The following is an 18,318-nucleotide window of genomic DNA, read 5'->3' on the forward strand; positions in this document are numbered from 1 at the left end:
AAATACAAGTTTAATAATATGCTACAGTAAATAGTTATTAATTTAATGTACAGTACGTACATTACTGTACAGTAAATTACATTTTAATTTGCCAATATTTATTTAAAATGTGACTAATGAGTAATAATAAATTAAAGTTTGTGTATAGGTATTTATAGATATTGTATATCAATGTCACTTTGATTCTGGTCTATAAAGCCATCCACGAATTTAATTCTGCAGCAGCTCTTTGATGTTTTGCAAATTTCTCTCTCTCTCTCTCTCTCTCTCTCTCTCTCAGTAAATTGTACATTTTCTCGTTGGGTTTGAAGTCACGCCCTACTCTGTTTCTTTAAAACTGATTCCTGCCATGACTGGAGAACGCTCAACCAATAACGCAGCAGAATTGTACAAAGGGATCTACTCCCTCCCCCAGTCCTATGCTGAAAGCCATAGCGCACAGACGCAAGACAAAATGCACTTGCTGCAACGAATGTAACAGCAAGATAGAATTAGGAGTCGCATTGTAAAATGTTGAGTTCACTTTGTGGACGATTACGTACATAAGATGTATGTCAGGACAGATTCGTTGGTAACCTCTCGTGCGTGGAAATGAGGACTCAAATACAAAGGAAAATTCGGTTCTGGCAAGCACTGTTCTGCTTCGCTGTTTTGTGGAGCAATACAGAGGCGCAGCTTCGTTACACAATACCAGAGGAGCTTAAGGAAGGATCTATTGTTGGGAATGTGGCTAAAGATCTCGGTTTGGAAGTATCTGAGATATCTAATCGAAAGTTAAGGATAGCATCGGAGTCTGCTAAGCAATACTTTAGTCTAAATCTGCGGAATGGCGACCTACTTGTGAATGAAATTATAGACAGGGAGACGTTTTGCGGACAAAGCACGAGTTGTGTGTTACCACTACAAGTCATAATCGAAGATCCATTACAGTTTTACCGTGTTGAGGTTGACATCCAGGATATAAACGACAACTCTCCAAATTTCCTTTCGGAAATAAATGTTATTGAGGTGCCAGAGTCAACGTTGACGGGAGCGAGGTTTCGTTTGGAACCTGCTCAGGACCCTGACGCCGGAACAAACTCATTGCGCACATATTCTCTTAACAAAAACGATTATTTTGTTTTGCAAATGAAAAACGATAAAGACGGCACTAAAGTTCCAGAAATCGTTTTAGAAAAAGCTGTCGACAGAGAGAAACAGTCTGTGCACCATCTTATTTTGACAGGTATTGATGGCGGCGATCCCGCGCGCTCAGGTACGACCCAGATAACTATTAAAATTCTTGATGCAAATGATAATGCTCCTATATTTGAACAAGACTTATATGAGATTAAAGTGATTGAGAGCACAGTCCCAGGTACAATAATACTCACTGTTAAAGCAATTGACTCGGATGACGGTGCAAACAGTGAGGTTGAGTATTCATTTGGTGCACATACACCTGAAATAATTCAACGTTTGTTTGCTATTAATCCAGTAACAGGCGAATTAGTCGCGTCTAACCATCTTGATTATGAAATTAGTACCTCATATAAAATTGACATACGTGCTAAAGACAAAGGACCGCTTGCAATGGAGAGTCACTGTAGAATTCAAGTGGCTGTTTTGGATGTTAATGATAACACTCCTGAAATCACAATCACCTCCTCTCCAAAACCCGTTCGAGAAGACGCGCCCACTGGTACTATGGTAGCGTTAATAAATGTTAAAGATTTAGATTCAGGAGTAAATGGAAACGTAACACTTGATATGTCACCGGGCACCCCTTTCAAATTAAAGCCTACGTTTTCAAACCATTACGCACTGGTTACAAATGAACGTTTAGATCGAGAAGCGTTTCCTACATATCAAATTGAGCTTAAAGCGAAAGACTCTGGAATACCTCATCTGCTATCGAGCAAACTCATCACAGTTAATATACTAGATGTCAACGATAATCCTCCTGTTTTTTCTGAACCTGTATACTGCGTTTATATCAAAGAAAATAGTGCCCCAGGGTCAATTTTAGCATCGGTGACGGCATCAGATTTAGATACCGGAGACAATGCCCAAATCGTTTATTCAGTTCTTGATACCAATACTCGAGACATACTTGTGTCATCTTACGTATACATAAACTCCGAAAATGGAAGTATATTTAGCATGCACTCTTTTGATTATGAAAAAACGAAGGTGTTTCACATTGTCGTGCATGCAAAAGACAACGGCTCCCCTTCCCTTAGTAGCAATGCCACTGTTCATGTGTTTATTCTGGATCAAAATGACAACGCCCCGGCTGTCATTTACCCCTCCACGACCATGGGATCTGTCTCTAATCAGAGGATGCCTCGTTCTGCTAAAGTCGGACATTTGGCTACTAAGGTAACAGCAGTGGACGCTGACTCGGGCCATAACGCATGGCTTTTCTACAGGCTCGTTGAGGCCACGGATGCTTCTCTGTTTAATGTAAATTTACATACGGGAGAGGTGCGAACTAAGCGCTCTGTTTTAGAGCAAGATGACCCCTCTCAGAGACTGTTAATTGAAGTAAAAGATAATGGAGAGCCAATTCAGTCAACCACAGTGACGGTGGATATACTTATAGAGGAAGGCATTAATGAGCCCATCTCGGATTCCCGTATGAAAACTACAGAGAGCAACAAGAAAAGTGGTAAAATCACGTTATATTTGATCATCTCTTTGGGCACAGTGTCCGTTTTATCCCTGTTGACACTGTTTACATTAATTGTGAAATGCGTTAGAAACAGCCTGGGCAGTTCACATTGCTGTTTGTGGCGAACTGATTCTGGATACAAGAATTCCAACAGAAACCTTCAGATCCAGCTTAACACTGACGGACCCATTAAGTATGTGGAGGTTCTGGGAGGCGACATGATGTCTCAGAGTCAGTCCTTTGGCTCCTATCTCTCTCCAATGTCAGAATTCAGCGATTTAACCCTGGTTAAACCCAGCAGCACTACGAACTTTACAGACACGCTAAACGTGCTTGATGCCTCATTACCAGACAGCGCGTGGATATTCGAAAGCCAGCAGGTGAGCGCGTGCTATTTTTGTATACATTCATAACGGGTGAACAAATTATAAGTATCTCGGTAACTCAGATGTATTTTTCTTAATATTGTCTTGTAACTTTTAACGGTAGGCTATTCAAACATGCTATAGATTTCTTTGCAAGTATTGTTTTAGTCCAGACATGTTTTTGTGGTCTCTCTAATCTCACACACCCAGATCTTTGGGCATTCTGTTAATGAGCTGATTAGTTTTTTATTCGATATTAAAGATAAGAAAACGTAGCGTAATTCGTTGGGGGTGGCATTTGAGAGCAGGATTTGGAAATCATACTCCAGAGTGACGCACATACAGTAAAAATGTTGGATATAATTATGGAAGTTGATAAGCAAAGTCACATTCGTGTGTGTAACATGTTTCATTATTCACATGAAATGCTATAATAGCTCTTTTTATCCTATTTATATTGCAGTTTATTTATTTTAAAATTATTAATAATGTTTTTACATTACTATTTCGCATCTTAAAAAACGATAACGTTTTTTTAACGTTTTTCGTTCTTGCTTCACATTAAAAAAAAGGTATATTTTATCTAAATATTTTCTGCTGGACGTTTTGTGTGGAACTATGCCTTTAAACCAGCTTCTTGTCGTGATTGGAGAGCGCTCCACCAATAGCAGGGCTGACGTGCACAAAGAGATCTACTCCCTCCCCCAGACAGAATGCTGAAAATCATAATGAACAGGCTAGAGACAAAATGCAGCTCACTTGCAGCCGTGTTACAGTCTAAAACAAATTTCGTGTTTTATGGATTTTAAAATAGTAAATTATTTTTGTCATCGATTACGCACGTAAGATGTATATTAGGACACAGTGCTCAACAACAATTTATCGTGCGTGGAAATGAGGACTCAAATACAAAGGAAAATTCTTTTCTGGCAAGCGCTGATCTGTTTCGCTTTCCTTTGGAGCAATACAGAGGCGCAGCTTCGTTATACAATACCGGAGGAGCTGAAGGAAGGATCTATTGTTGGAAATGTAGCTAAAGATCTTGGATTGGATGTATCTGAGATATCTAACCGTAAATTACGGATAGCATCTGAGTCCGGTAAGCAGTATTTCAGTCTGAATTTGCGGAATGGTGAGCTACTTGTGAATGAAATTATAGACAGGGAGACGTTGTGCGGACAAAGCACGAGTTGTGTGTTACCACTACAACTCATAATCGAGGATCCACTACAGTTTTACCGTGTTGAAGTAGACGTCCAGGATATAAATGACAACTCCCCAAGTTTCCTTTCAGATACACATATTATTGATGTATCAGAGTCCACACTAACTGGGGCTAGATTTCGTTTGGAGCCTGCACAAGACCCAGATGTTGGATCAAACTCTCTGCGCACGTATTCTTTAAATAAAAACGATTTCTTTGTCCTAAATGTAAAAAATGACAAAGACGGAACTAAAGTCCCAGAAATTGTTTTGCAGAAAGCTGTTGATAGAGAGAAACAGTCAATACATCATTTAATCTTAACTGGTATTGATGGAGGTGATCCACCAAGATCTGGCACAACCCAAATAACTGTAAGATTGTTAGATGCGAATGACAATGCGCCTACTTTTGAACAGGATTTATACGAAATTAAAGTGATAGAGAACTCCGCTCCAGGTACGATTATTCAGATAGTTAAAGCAATCGACTTGGATGATGGAGTACACGGTGAAATTCAGTATGCGTTTGGATCACTCACACCCGAACCAATTAAACATTTATTTGCCATTGATTCAAATACCGGCGAATTAACTATTTTAAAAAGTCTTGACTATGAATTAAGCTCTACGTACAAATTTGACATACGCGCCAGAGACAAAGGAGTGCCGGTCATGGAAGGGCATTGTAGAATCCAGGTGGCTGTTATAGACATAAACGATAATGCACCTGAGATAACTATTGCTTCCTCACCCAAACCTGTGCGAGAAGATGCGCCAGCTGGCGACATGATAGCGTTAATAAATGTTAAAGATTTGGATTCAGGGCTAAATGGAAACGTAACCCTTGCCATATCGCCCGGTACTCCTTTTAAATTAAAGCCTACGTTTTCAAACCATTTTGCACTGGTCACCGATGCCCAGTTGGATCGAGAAAAGTATCCTTTGTATCACATCGAGCTTATAGCGTCAGACTCTGGAACACCTCCACTTGTATCTAGCAAACATATTACAGTTAATATACTAGATGTCAATGATAATCCTCCTGTTTTTTCTGAACCCGTGTATTCCGTTTACATAAAAGAAAACAACGCCCCAGGATCAATTCTAGCATCGGTTACGGCGTCAGATCTAGACACGGGAGAAAATGCCAAAATTGTCTATTCAGTTCTCGACAATAAAGCTCGAGACGTACCCGTCTCTTCTTATGTATACATAAACTCAGAAAATGGAAGCATATTTAGCATGCACACTTTTGACTACGAAAAAATGAAGGTGTTTGAAATTGTCGTGCACGCCAAAGACAATGGCTCCCCGCCTCTCCACAGCAACGCCACTGTCCGTGTGTTTATTCTGGATCAGAACGACAATGTCCCTGCTGTCATTTACCCCTCTGCAGTCACAGGGTCTGTCTCCCACCAGAGGATGCCCCGTTCTGCTAAAACTGGACATCTCGTTACCAAGATAACAGCAGTGGACGCTGATTCGGGCCACAACGCCTGGCTATTTTACAGGCTCGCAGAAGCAACGGACGCATCTCTGTTTAATGTGAATTTACAAACGGGAGAGGTGCGGACTAAACGTTCTGTTTCAGAACAGGATGACTCCTCTCAGAGGCTAGTGATTGAGATAAAGGATAATGGAGATCCGGTGAAATCAACGACTGTCACGGTGGATATAATTATAGAGGACGAATTTCCTGAAACTATAAAAGACTTTCGTGAGAAAAGCACAGAAACCAATACGAAGAATGGTAAAATCACGTTATACTTGATCATATCTTTGGCCGCTGTATCACTTATGGTTTTGATGACATGTTCCATCTTAGTAATAAAATGCGCACGCAGCAATAGCGGCAACTCGAGCTGCTGTATCCGACCCGCAGATTCTGGATACAAAAGTAGCAACAGAAACCTTCAGATCCAGCTCAACACTGACGGACCCATTAAGTATGTGGAGGTTCTGGGAGGCGACATGATGTCTCAGAGTCAGTCCTTTGGTTCCTATCTCTCTCCAATGTCAGAATTCAGTGACTTTACGCTTGTTAAACCCAGTAGCACTACAAACTTTACAGACACGCTAAACGTGCTTGATGCGTCTTTACCAGACAGCGCATGGACGTTCGAAAGCCAACAGGTGAGCGCGTGACTTTCTGTATTTGTTCAATGTATGATTTGGTGATTGGACTTGGCATACTCTTGGTATTAGCGCATTTAATAGTGTTTCACGATAAAAAAAGAAAACGTCGACACCCACTGGTCGATTTCAGCACGACTCAATAGTGCAGTAAATTAAATGTGTATTTCCCCTGCACCGCTGAAATATCGTGTCGTTTTCGCCTCAGTTCGGAACATTCAGTCAAACGTTTGGCAATCCTCGAATATAAATATATTAATAAATAATATACAAGTATTATAAAATAATATTAATACGATTAAAATATCCTACTATAAAAAATCCTACACTGAGTACACAACTAGTTGGATTCACTTCAATTTTTGTGTGCACAAAAAATGTATGCAAAAACTTGTCACAAAAATAATACAAACCTGGTACAGAGAAATCCTACAAGTTTTTTCAGTGTAAGCATTTCTCGATATAAAAAGAGACAGGCATAGGTGTAATTTACGTAATTTAAAATGTAAAAGAAAACAAAAACAGTAATTAGGTTTTTCAAGTTACTCGTGCTGCAATGCATGTTTTTACATTTTCAATGTCAAGGCGTATTTTACTTATAAAGAGCTAAAACATATTATTTGTCCTTTTTCATCCTTCCATTCACTCATTGATCAAACTCGGTCTTGGGTAAAGTTTGTCTGTCTGTCGTGCACTTTTTAAACTTAAGAACGATGAAAGTTTGTGAAAGTCCTATCGCCGTATATGTATGTTTTATTTTAGAAGTATTTCGGAATGTATTGCTTCCTACACCATATCTATACACTCTAAAAAAAATAGTGCTACATAGCACTAAAAGTGGTAGTAAAAACATTTTGGTGTACACCTTAAAGTACACCTTAAATTGAAAACAACACAAAACAATTATCATGTAAATAAATATCTTCAACGTGTGTTTGGGGGATAAAAAGGTAAATGTCAGGACATTGACAGCGACCGATCATAACTTTACACTTTACTTAAAGTAAATAAAAAATAATAACGAAAAAACACTGTATGGGGTCCACTATTGATTATATGGTGTCAAAAAACATACCATCTTTAGTTATATTATATCAACCATATAACAGTTTCATTTTTTAAAACTTAAGTTTTAAATAGTAAATGTTGTAAGAGTTTTTAAAACACTTATAAATGTTAATTTTGATTTCTTATTTTTCAATATTTGGTACACAATTAAACTTCGGGCTTAAACCTTACACGAAACGAATTTGTATGATTATAAATGCACGTTTATAGGTTTTTTTTAGAAAAAGATGTATGTATGCCTTTAAAAGAGATTCCGCCATCCATTGGACAACAGGGCACTGCCCTCACCGCCAATGAGATTCAAGAATTTACAAAGGGATCTACTCCCTCCCCTAGCAGGGCGGTACAATGACTTGAGAGCTGTGCAGAGCCATACAGACACGTTATGAAGCTGATCACCACAAATCCGAACACACAATCCGACTGGATTTACGATTTTATGAGAAGAAAAACTACGTTTATCTGTGGATTTAAGCGAAGCATTCTTTGATGGAACGGTTAAAAACACTGTGGAAATGAGACGCATCCGAATGTGGAAACGGGCAGCAATTTGGCTGTTTTGTTTCTCTCTATTGTGGCACAACACTGAAGCGCAGATTCGCTACACCATACCAGAGGAACTAAATGAAGGGTCTGTTGTTGGAAACGTCGCAAAGGACATTGGTCTGGACATTTCAGACATCGCTAATCGTAAGTTACGGATAGCCTCGGATTCTAGTACACAGTATTTTAGCGTAGACACGAGGACTGGTGAGCTGGTAGTCAATGGAAGAATAGACAGGGAGGCGCTATGTGGACAAAGCGGCAGTTGTCTGATGCCCTTACAAATTGTAATAGAGAACCCATTGCAGCTACATCGCGTTGATATAGAAATACAAGATATAAATGACAATGCACCACATTTCCCAACAAAAGAGACCATTTTAAAAATAGCTGAAAACGTAGCTCTGGGTGCACGTTTTCCCCTTGAAAGTGCAGAGGATTTAGATGTCGGTAAAAATAGTCTGAGTTCCTATGCTTTGAGTAACAACGCAGTTTTTCGTTTAAATGTGAAAACACTTGAAGATGGAAAAAAAGTACCCGAACTGATAGTTGACAAACCACTAGATAGAGAGAAACAGTCTATGTACAAAATCATTTTGACTGCATTAGATGGTGGAGATCTAGTGAAATCGGGAACTAGTTTGATACAAGTATTCGTTCAAGATATTAATGACAATGAACCAAAATTTGAACAATCTCAATATAAAGCTTCGGTGCTGGAGAGCGCTCAATTTGGTTCAAATATCTTAAGTGTAAAAGCGACTGACTTGGATGAAGGTCTTAACGGTGAAATACGGTATTATTTTGGTGCACGTACACCAGATTCCGTGAGAAAATCTTTCAATATCAACGATGAAACGGGGGAAATTACAGTAATTGGAAAGCTAGATTACGAGGTAACAAAATTATACTCGTTTGATGTGTGCGCTAAAGACAAAGGGAGTCCAGAGCAAGAGGGCCATTCGTCAGTGAGGTTGCACATCATTGATGAAAATGACAACGTCCCAGAAATTATTTTGACATCTTTACCCAGTCCAGTGTCCGAAAATGCGACAGTTGGTACTGTTGTAGCTCTGATTAACGTAAAAGATTTGGACTCCGGTGATAACGGAAAAGTACATTTAAACCTCTCCGCACGTCTTCCCTTTAAACTAAAACCAGCGTTCGATAATCATTATTCTTTGATTACTGACTCTGTCTTGGATCGTGAAACCATTGCGGAATATAACATAGAATTGGTAGCCACAGATTCTGGTGTACCATCTTTAAAGACAACAAAAACAATAAACGTTAAAGTGCTTGATATAAATGACAACCCCCCATTTTTCTCACAGTCCTCAATTATCGTTTACATAAAGGAAAATAGTCCACCGGGGGCTTCATTATTTTCCGTATCTGCGTCTGATATTGATCAAGATAAGAATGCTTTCCTCAGTTACTCAATTCTCGATTTAAGTTCAAATCACATGCCCGCTTCTTCGTATTTTTACATTAACTCTGAGAATGGAACTATTTACAGCATGAGCTCATTTGATTATGAGAAAGTGAAACGGTTTAGTGTTGCAGTGCAGGCTAAAGATCGTGGCTCTCCATCTTTGAGTAGCAACGTAACGGTCCATGTGTTTATTCTGGACCAAAACGACAATGTTCCCTCTATCATTTACCCATCTGCAGTAACAGGGTCCGTCGCACATCAAAGAATGCCGCGTTCAGCTAAAGCAGGACATCTTGTTACGAAAGTAACAGCAGTGGACGCTGATTCGGGTCACAACGCCTGGATATTCTACAGGCTCGCGGAGGCCACGGATGCGTCTTTGTTCAATGTGAATTTACATACGGGAGAGGTGAGGACTAAGCGCTCGGTTTCAGAGCAGGATGACTCCTCTCAGAGACTGTTGATAGAGATAAAGGATAATGGAGAGCCAATCCAGTCCACCACAGTCACTGTAGATATACTTATAGAGGACGGGTTCCATGAGCCCATTTCAGACTATCGTAAGATCAGACCTGAAGCCGACAAGAAAACGGGCAAAATAACATTATATCTGATCATCTCTTTGGCTTCCGTGTCTTTGTTGTGTCTAATGACATTTTTCATCTTACTGGTGAAATGCGCACGAGGCAGTAGTGGGAGCTCAAGCTGCTGTATAAAGAGATCAAATTATGCATATTCGAATCCCAACAGAAACCTTCAGATCCAGCTCAACAGTGACGGACCTATTAAATATGTGGAGGTTCTGGGAGGCGACATGATGTCTCAGAGTCAATCATTTGGATCCTATCTTTCGCCAATGTCAGAATTCAGTGATTTCACATTAGTTAAGCCTAGCAGCACTACAAACTTTACAGACACTCTAAACGTACTTGATGCATCACTACCAGACAGCGCGTGGACGTTTGAGAGCCAACAGGTGAGATACAGAATAGTATTTAAATAATGTTTTTCTTTTGTTTTCTAGTAAACATATATTTGAACTGTTTAAAGTGTTCATTTTGTATAGTATAGTTTGCGCACATGTGTGTGTATTTGTGTGAGAGAGAGCAAGAGGGAAAGAGAGAGAGATGTGAAAGATAACCAAAAAGGCTGCCTTAAGAAAGAGCGGATTTATTTCAGCACCACTATTGTGGACAGCGGATAATATTCAATTTGAGAAAACACAGTTGAAAACTTAAAGTATGGATCCCCCTAGGGGATAGGCAGGGAAATACATTTCGGAACCTGAAATTACAATTAGAGTTTTGCGTTCTCTCGCAATAAGTTTTACGGTGCCTTGTTTGTGTTTTTTTGTATTTGCGTTCCTGCACTTCTGTCAGCTTAACTGACCAAGCAGTCCAATCAAAAGCGTGTATCACTAAGGCCTGAAGTTAACTGCAAGTACTTAAGTATAATGTATTGCTCTAATGCCCATTGCCAAAGTTGTAATTTTTTTTATTTTTTGTCATCATTTACTCACCCTCAGGTTGTTTCAAACCTGTATAATTTTGTTTGTTCTGTTAAACACAAAGAAAGATATTTGTAATAATGTTTATCAGTTCTGTGACATCATCCACTAGTAGGAAAAAAATATTGTATCCTTTTTTTGTCCTGTTGAACACAAAGTGAGATATTTTGAAGAATTTAGGAAAACAAACAGTTCTGGGGCACCTTTTACTACCATTTAATTTGTCCTACTATGGCAGTTAATGATGTCAGAGAATGGAAAATTGCTAACCTTCTTCGAAATATATTTATCTGTGTTCATCAGAACAAAGTAATTATACAGGTATGAAATGACATGAGGGTGAGTAAATGGTGACAGAATTTTCATTTTTGGGTGAACCATCACTTTAAGTCCAGTGGTGTTGTGATATTAATATAAAACATGTCTTGAGAAAATTGCATTATCCTTATTAATAATAATTTATCATCGTTTATTATCATCATCATCGCCGTTCTTCTTCTTTTTATAATTATTTTTATTATTATTATTATTATTAAACACTGTTCAAATTGAGGTCTACAAACGATACAGAATTCAACACAGTTTGCTTGAATTATTCTTTTTAATAAATAAATAAATATTTAAATAATAAATATTATTATTATTATTAAACACTGTTCAAATTAATAAAAAATTTTAAATAATAAATATTATTATTTTTATTATTATTATTATTAAACACTGTTCAAATTGAGGTCTACAAACGATACAGAATTCAACACAGTTTGCTTGAATTATTCTTCAATGCATCTGAAAAAAAAACATAATAAAATATTTTTTTCCAATATTTATTTTTAACGTTAAGAATATGTCTAAAATGATTCTGGGTGACTACTTGCAATAAATCTTTAAGATGCATTACCCAAAAGGGACTCGTTTCATGTAAGACGCCGCAAAGCACCTATTGGACGACTGAGAGCTTAGCTCTGTACCAATCATGGTTTAGAATGTACATGGGATCCACTCCCTCCCTCAGCCAGAAGAGGAGTACAATGAAGAGAGCGACAGACCTAAGGGAACGTACACGGTTTATTAGGCTTAATATTTTGCCACAATGAGGATGCGTTAAGCAGACATAATAATTCGAAAATGAAGAACAACGTTTGCTTTTTTCTGTGAACATAAGACAAAAATTGGTTTATGGGAATAGCAGGCGCATCAGCGAGATGAAACACGGGAGGATTGGACGATGGAAAGAAGCAGCGCTTTGGCTGTTCTATTTCTGTATTTTGTGGAATACAATCGGAGCTCAGATTCGATACACGATACCCGAAGAGTTAAAGGAAGGATCTGTCATTGGGAATATCGCTAAGGATCTTGGTTTTGACTTTTCGGATATCAACGAGCGTAAGTTACAGATAGCATCTGAGTCAAATGAACAGTATTTCGGTTTGGATTCAGGGAAGGGTGAACTGGTAGTTAATGGAAGAATAGACAGAGAGATGCTCTGTGGACAAAGCGCCAGTTGTCTAATGTCGCTGCAGATCGTTATTGAGAATCCTTTACAGTTGCATAAGGTTGAGATAGAAATACAAGACATAAATGACAACGCACCAAACTTTCACACAAAAGATAGCACTATACAAATACCTGAATTGATTGCTCCAGGCGCACGATTTACCATTGAAAGTGCCGAAGACCAAGATGTTGGCAGCAATAGTTTAAAGTCATACACACTAAACAATAATGATTTTTTTCGTCTTAACGTAAAAGCTCTTAAAAATGGAAGAAAGGTACCAGAGTTAGTGGTGGAAAAACCTTTAGACAGAGAGAAACAATCTGTACATAAGCTTATATTAACAGCGCTGGATGGTGGCAGTCCAGTCAAATCCGGCACGTGTGTATTGGAGATAATTGTTCAAGATATTAATGACAATGAACCAAAATTTGAAGTTGCTGCATACAAAACATCTGTCCTTGAAAGCGCCGTTGTTGGCTCAAGTGTGATCAAAATAAAAGCGACTGACCTGGATGAAGGTCTCAATGGTGAAATACAGTATTTGTTCGATGCGCACACGCCTGGAAATGTAAGAAATGCCTTTAGTGTAAACGCCGAAACCGGTGAAATAACAGCAATTGTAAAACTAGATTACGAGAGAGTAAAGTCATATACTTTTGATGTTTGCGCGAAAGACAAAGGAAATCCAGAGCTAAAGGGACAGTCGTCAGTTCAGATTGATATTATAGATGAGAACGACAACCCACCAGAAATTATCCTGACATCTTTACCCAACCCTGTGCCTGAAAATGCGACAATTGGGACGGTAGTAGCTCTAATTAACGTTAAGGATTTGGACTCGGGTAATAATGGCAAAGTTGATCTAATTGTCTTTGCCGGTGCGCCTTTTAAATTGAAACCATCCTTTGATAACCATTATTCGTTAATTACTGACTCTTCCTTAGACCGTGAGGTTTTTTCTGAATATAATGTGGTAATACAGGCCACGGACACCGGTGTACTGCCCTTAAAATCTGTGGCGACTGTAAATGTTAAAGTACTTGATGTAAACGACAATCCTCCGAAATTCTCACAGTCCGAATATAACGTTTATATAAAAGAAAATAACCAGGCAGGTGTATCATTGTTTTCTGTACTTGCTTCTGATATTGACAAGGATAAGAACGCTATGCTGACATACTCAATTCTGAATTTAAGCTCAAATCAGGTTCAAGCATCGTCGTATTTTTACATTAACTCGAGAATGGTACTATTTACAGCATGAGCTCATTTGATTATGAAAAAGTGAAACTGCTTAGTGTTGTAGTGCAGGCTAAAGATCATGGCTCGCCATCTTTCAGTAGCAACGCCACGGTCCATGTGTTTATTCTGGACCAAAACGATAATGCCCCAGCCGTCATTTACCCCTCCACATCCATGGCATCTATTTCCCATCAGAGGATGCCGCGTTCTGCTAAAGTCGGACATCTCGTTACTAAGGTAACAGCAGTGGACGCAGACTCGGGCCATAACGCATGGCCTTTCTACAGGCTCGCGAGGGCCACAGACGCTTCGCTGTTCACTGTAAATTTGCATACGGGAGAGGTGAGGACTAAACGCTCGGTTTTAGAGCAGGATGACTCTTCTCAGAGACTGTCAATAGAGATAAAGGATAATGGCGAGCCAATCCAGTCCACCACAGTCACAGTGGATATATTAATAGAGGATGCGTTTCATGAACCCATTTCAGACCATCGTAAGATCAGATCAGAAGTCGACAGGAAAACAGGAAAAATCACTTTGTATCTGATCATCTCTTTAGCTTCGGTGTCTTTGTTGTGTCTTATGACATTTTTCATCTTACTAGTGAAATGCGCACAAGGCACTAGAGGCAGCTCAAGCTGCTGTATAAAGAAATCAAATTCTGGATATACGAATCCCAACAGGAACCTTCAGATCCAGCTCAACACTGATGGACCTATTAAATATGTGGAGGTTCTAGGAGGCGACATGATGTCTCAGAGTCAGTCCTTTGGATCCTATTTCTCTCCAATGTCAGAATTCAGTGACTTCACACTCATTAAACCTAGTAGCCCTACAAACTTCACAGACACTCTAAACGTGCTTGATGCGCGTCATTACCAGACAGCGCGTGGACATTCGAAAGCCAACAGGTGAGCCAAATAATTAAATTTGCATCAATAGATAGTTGCATCAATGGATAGTTGCACGTTATCGTTTTACAAGCAGTGCCTAATCCTAATTGTTCCATTTAAGATAGCTACAGTGTTTCATTTCAGAACCATGGACAGCGCAAGGACTTACTTTTTAACATATAGGTCGGAGCTGCGCTTCATTCAGATAAAATAATTGCTAACGTGTTGATTTTTTGGTAAACTAAATATGTGTCTCGGGTAAATAACATTTTGCAGGAAATAAGGCATAACTTTATAGGTGTTTATCGAAGCATTTGTAAACATTGCGAATGGCAACAGGTGTTATAATGTTCTTATTTCAAATTATTCACAATCCTTCAAGTCTTAAGTTTCCGAATGGAGTGGCTTGTAGCATGGCGATAGCAGTCAAAAGTGCACAGATGATTATGAATGTGCGAACAGTTTTTCTCTATTGAAATGCAGCCGTAGTTTATACGGCGCTCATTTCATTCATTGTTACCCTGTTTTGTATCTATTTTGTTGAGCAGTTGTAACTGCAGTGCCCACAGTGCGTGCAACCGCATAAAATACATTTATTTAGGATATTTACATTTATGTATGTGAAGCTTAAGGCCAATATGTTACCAAAAACGTTGTTTTTGTATTACATTTAGAAATGTTTTACATTTAGGCTGATATAATCTAAGATCTTACATAAGAGAATTTTCGCATTGTGACAAACTATAGTCATGACGGCAGTATACTGATTTCGGCACAGACATTTTATTTATACGACGTTGAATTAGTTTTGTTAGCTCATGAAAGGCTTTATAAAAAACTGAAGTGGATTAATTATTTTCCAGCAAATTTTAACAAAACATTAAAACAATTGGAAATGCTTAACGTTGACTGTTATGTTTAAATGCTAATAATCTAAACTTTGCTGACTAAGTAACTAAGAAATTAATATTAAAGTAGCTACCACAATAAAGAGCACAATTCACCAGATGACGTGTAACAAAGCACAGAGGCATTATGCCGTTACCAGAAAACCGTCTATTGGACGAGAGAGCGCTGAGCTCTGTACCAATCAGGTATTAGACCGCACAAAGGGATCTACTCCCTCCCATTGCGAGAGGAGGAGTATGATGAGAGCAAAAGAGAGAGGAAACACTCACGGTTTATGGGGAGGATAATGCGTTGAGTGGTCGCTATTTGAAAATGAGGAATAACGTTTTGTTTACCTGTGGAAGTGGAAATATAAGAAACGTTTATTGATGGGAATATTACCTACAGCAAAGAAATGAAACGCAGGAGGATCGGCGCTTTGAAATGGGCAGCGCCTTGGCTGTTCGTTTTTTCTTTATCGTGGATTACAATTGGAGCTCAGATTCGCTACACAATACCTGAAGAGTTAAAGGAAGGATCTGTCGTTGGAAACATCGCTAAAGATCTTGGTTTTGACATTTCGGATATCGCCGAGCGTAAGTTACAGATAGCATCTGAGTCCAATGAACATTATTTCGCAGTGGATTCAGGGAAGGGTGAACTGGTTGTTAATGGAAGAATAGACAGAGAGACGCTCTGTGGTCAAAGCGCTAATTGTCTAATGTCGCTGCAGATAGTTATCGAGAATCCTTTACAAATGCATAGAGTAGAGATAGAAATACAAGACATAAATGATAATGCTCCAAACTTCCACACAAAAGATGGCACGTTAAAAATACCTGAAGTGGTGGCTCCAGGCGCACGATTTACCCTTGAAAGCGCAGAGGATCTAGATGTCGGCGCCAACAGCCTAAAGACGTATTCACTGGGCAATAATATTTTTTTCCGTCTTAATGTAAAAACTCTAAAAGATGGAGGAATTGTACCGGAGCTTGTATTAGAAAAGCATTTAGATAGGGAGAAACAGTCTGTACACAAACTTATATTAACAGCATTGGATGGCGGTAATCCAGTAAAATCTGGCACAACATTATTGAACATAATAGTTCAAGACATAAACGACAACGAGCCAAAATTCGATGTTTCTACGTACAAGGCAACGGTTCTAGAAAGCGCCACTGTTGGTACAAGTGTAATCAAAATAAAAGCAACTGATTTAGATGAAGGTCTCAATGGCGAAATACAGTATTTTTTCGGTGCGCATACGCCTGAACCTGTAAGAACTGCGTTTAATGTTAACGCGGATACAGGCGAAATTACGGTCAACGGAAAACTAGATTACGAGACCAAAAAGTCATATACGTTTGAGGTTTGTGCTAAAGACAAGGGGAATCCAGAGCTAGAGGGACAGGCGTCTGTTCAGATTGATATCATAGATGAGAATGATAATTCTCCAGAAATTATCCTGACATCTTCACCGAGTCCCGTGCCAGAAAATGCGACGGTAGGTACAGTAGTGGCTCTGATTAACGTGAAAGATTTAGATTCTGGCGATAATGGCAAAGTTAAGATATTTGTCTCCCCGGATGTTCCTTTTAAACTTAAATCATCTTTTCTTAACCATTATTCGCTAATAACAGAATCTTTTCTGGACCGTGAGGTTCATTATCAATATAATGTAGTAATAGAGGCCACGGACTGCGGTGTGCCGCCTTTAAAAACTATGAAGACTTTAAATGTAAAAGTATTTGATATTAATGACAATCCTCCACTATTCTCACAGTCCGAATACAACATTTATGTACAAGAGAACAAACTGGCAGGTGTTTCTTTGTTTTCTGTAACCGCTACTGATATTGACCAGGATAAGAACGCTATTGTGACGTACTCTATTGTGGATTTAAATTCAAATCATGTGCCAACATCATCTTCTTTTTATATAAATTCAGAGAATGGGACTATTTACAGTATGAGCTCTTTTGATTATGAGAAAGTGAAACTGCTTAGTGTTGTAGTGCAGGCTAAAGACCATGGCTCTCCATCCCTCAGTAGCAACGTCACGGTCCATGTGTTTATTCTGGACCAAAATGATAACGCGCCAGCTGTAATTTACCCCTCCACAGTCACGGGGACTGTGTCCCATCAGAGGATGCCCCGTTCTGCTAAGTCAGGACATCTAGTTACAAAAGTAACAGCAGTGGACGCTGACTCGGGCCATAACGCCTGGATTTTTTACAGGCTTGTGGAGGCCACGGACGCTTCATTGTTCAATGTGAATTTACATACGGGAGAGGTGAGGACTAAACGCTCGGTTTCAGAGCAGGATGACTCCTCTCAGAGACTGTTGATAGAGATAAAGGATAATGGAGAGCCAATCCAGTCCACCGCAGTCACAGTGGATATACTAATAGAGGACGGGTTTCCTGAGCCCATTTCAGACTATCGTAAGATCAGACCTGAAGCCGACAAGAAAACGGGCAAAATAACATTATATCTGATCATCTCTTTGGCTTCCGTGTCTTTGTTGTGTCTGATGACATTTTTCATCTTATTGGTGAAATGCGCACGAGGCAGTAGTGGGAGCTCAAGCTGCTGTATAAAAAGATCAAATTCTGGATATACGAATCCCAACAGAAACCTTCAGATCCAGCTCAACACTGACGGACCCATTAAGTATGTGGAGGTTCTGGGAGGCGACATGATGTCTCAGAGTCAGTCCTTTGGCTCCTATCTCTCTCCAATGTCAGAATTCAGTGATTTCACCCTCGTTAAGCCCAGCAGCACCACAAACTTCACAGACACGCTAAACGTGCTTGATGCGTCATTACCAGACAGCGCGTGGATATTTGAGAGCCAACAGGTGAGCCAAAGACAGTTTTTAAAACAATAG

At 39.2% G+C, this 18,318-nt stretch overlaps 1 protein-coding gene across 37 annotated transcripts in view; it reads left to right on the forward strand.

The window, feature by feature from the left end:
- The window catches only part of LOC130546377 (protocadherin alpha-C2-like), a 193,296-nt gene that overhangs the window by 161,764 nt on the left and 13,214 nt on the right, over positions 1-18,318 (forward strand). For 2 of the 37 annotated variants that reach the window (XM_057321593.1, XM_057321611.1), the window contains exon 1: positions 265-3,033. The exons of 31 other annotated variants lie outside the window; for them this stretch is intronic. In XM_057321593.1, the coding sequence (XP_057177576.1) occupies positions 592-3,033 (2,442 nt within the window). In that variant the 5' untranslated portion in view covers positions 265-591. Of the gene's footprint in view, positions 1-264; positions 3,034-8,127; positions 10,377-14,574; positions 18,289-18,318 lie in introns of those variants that run through there. 4 more of the 37 variants (XM_057321591.1, XM_057321609.1, XM_057321637.1 and 1 more) reach the window with 3 other exon arrangements.

The sequence above is a fragment of the Triplophysa rosa genome, linkage group LG22 (genome assembly GCF_024868665.1).
Source record: "Triplophysa rosa linkage group LG22, Trosa_1v2, whole genome shotgun sequence".
Taxonomy (NCBI): domain Eukaryota; kingdom Metazoa; phylum Chordata; class Actinopteri; order Cypriniformes; family Nemacheilidae; genus Triplophysa; species Triplophysa rosa.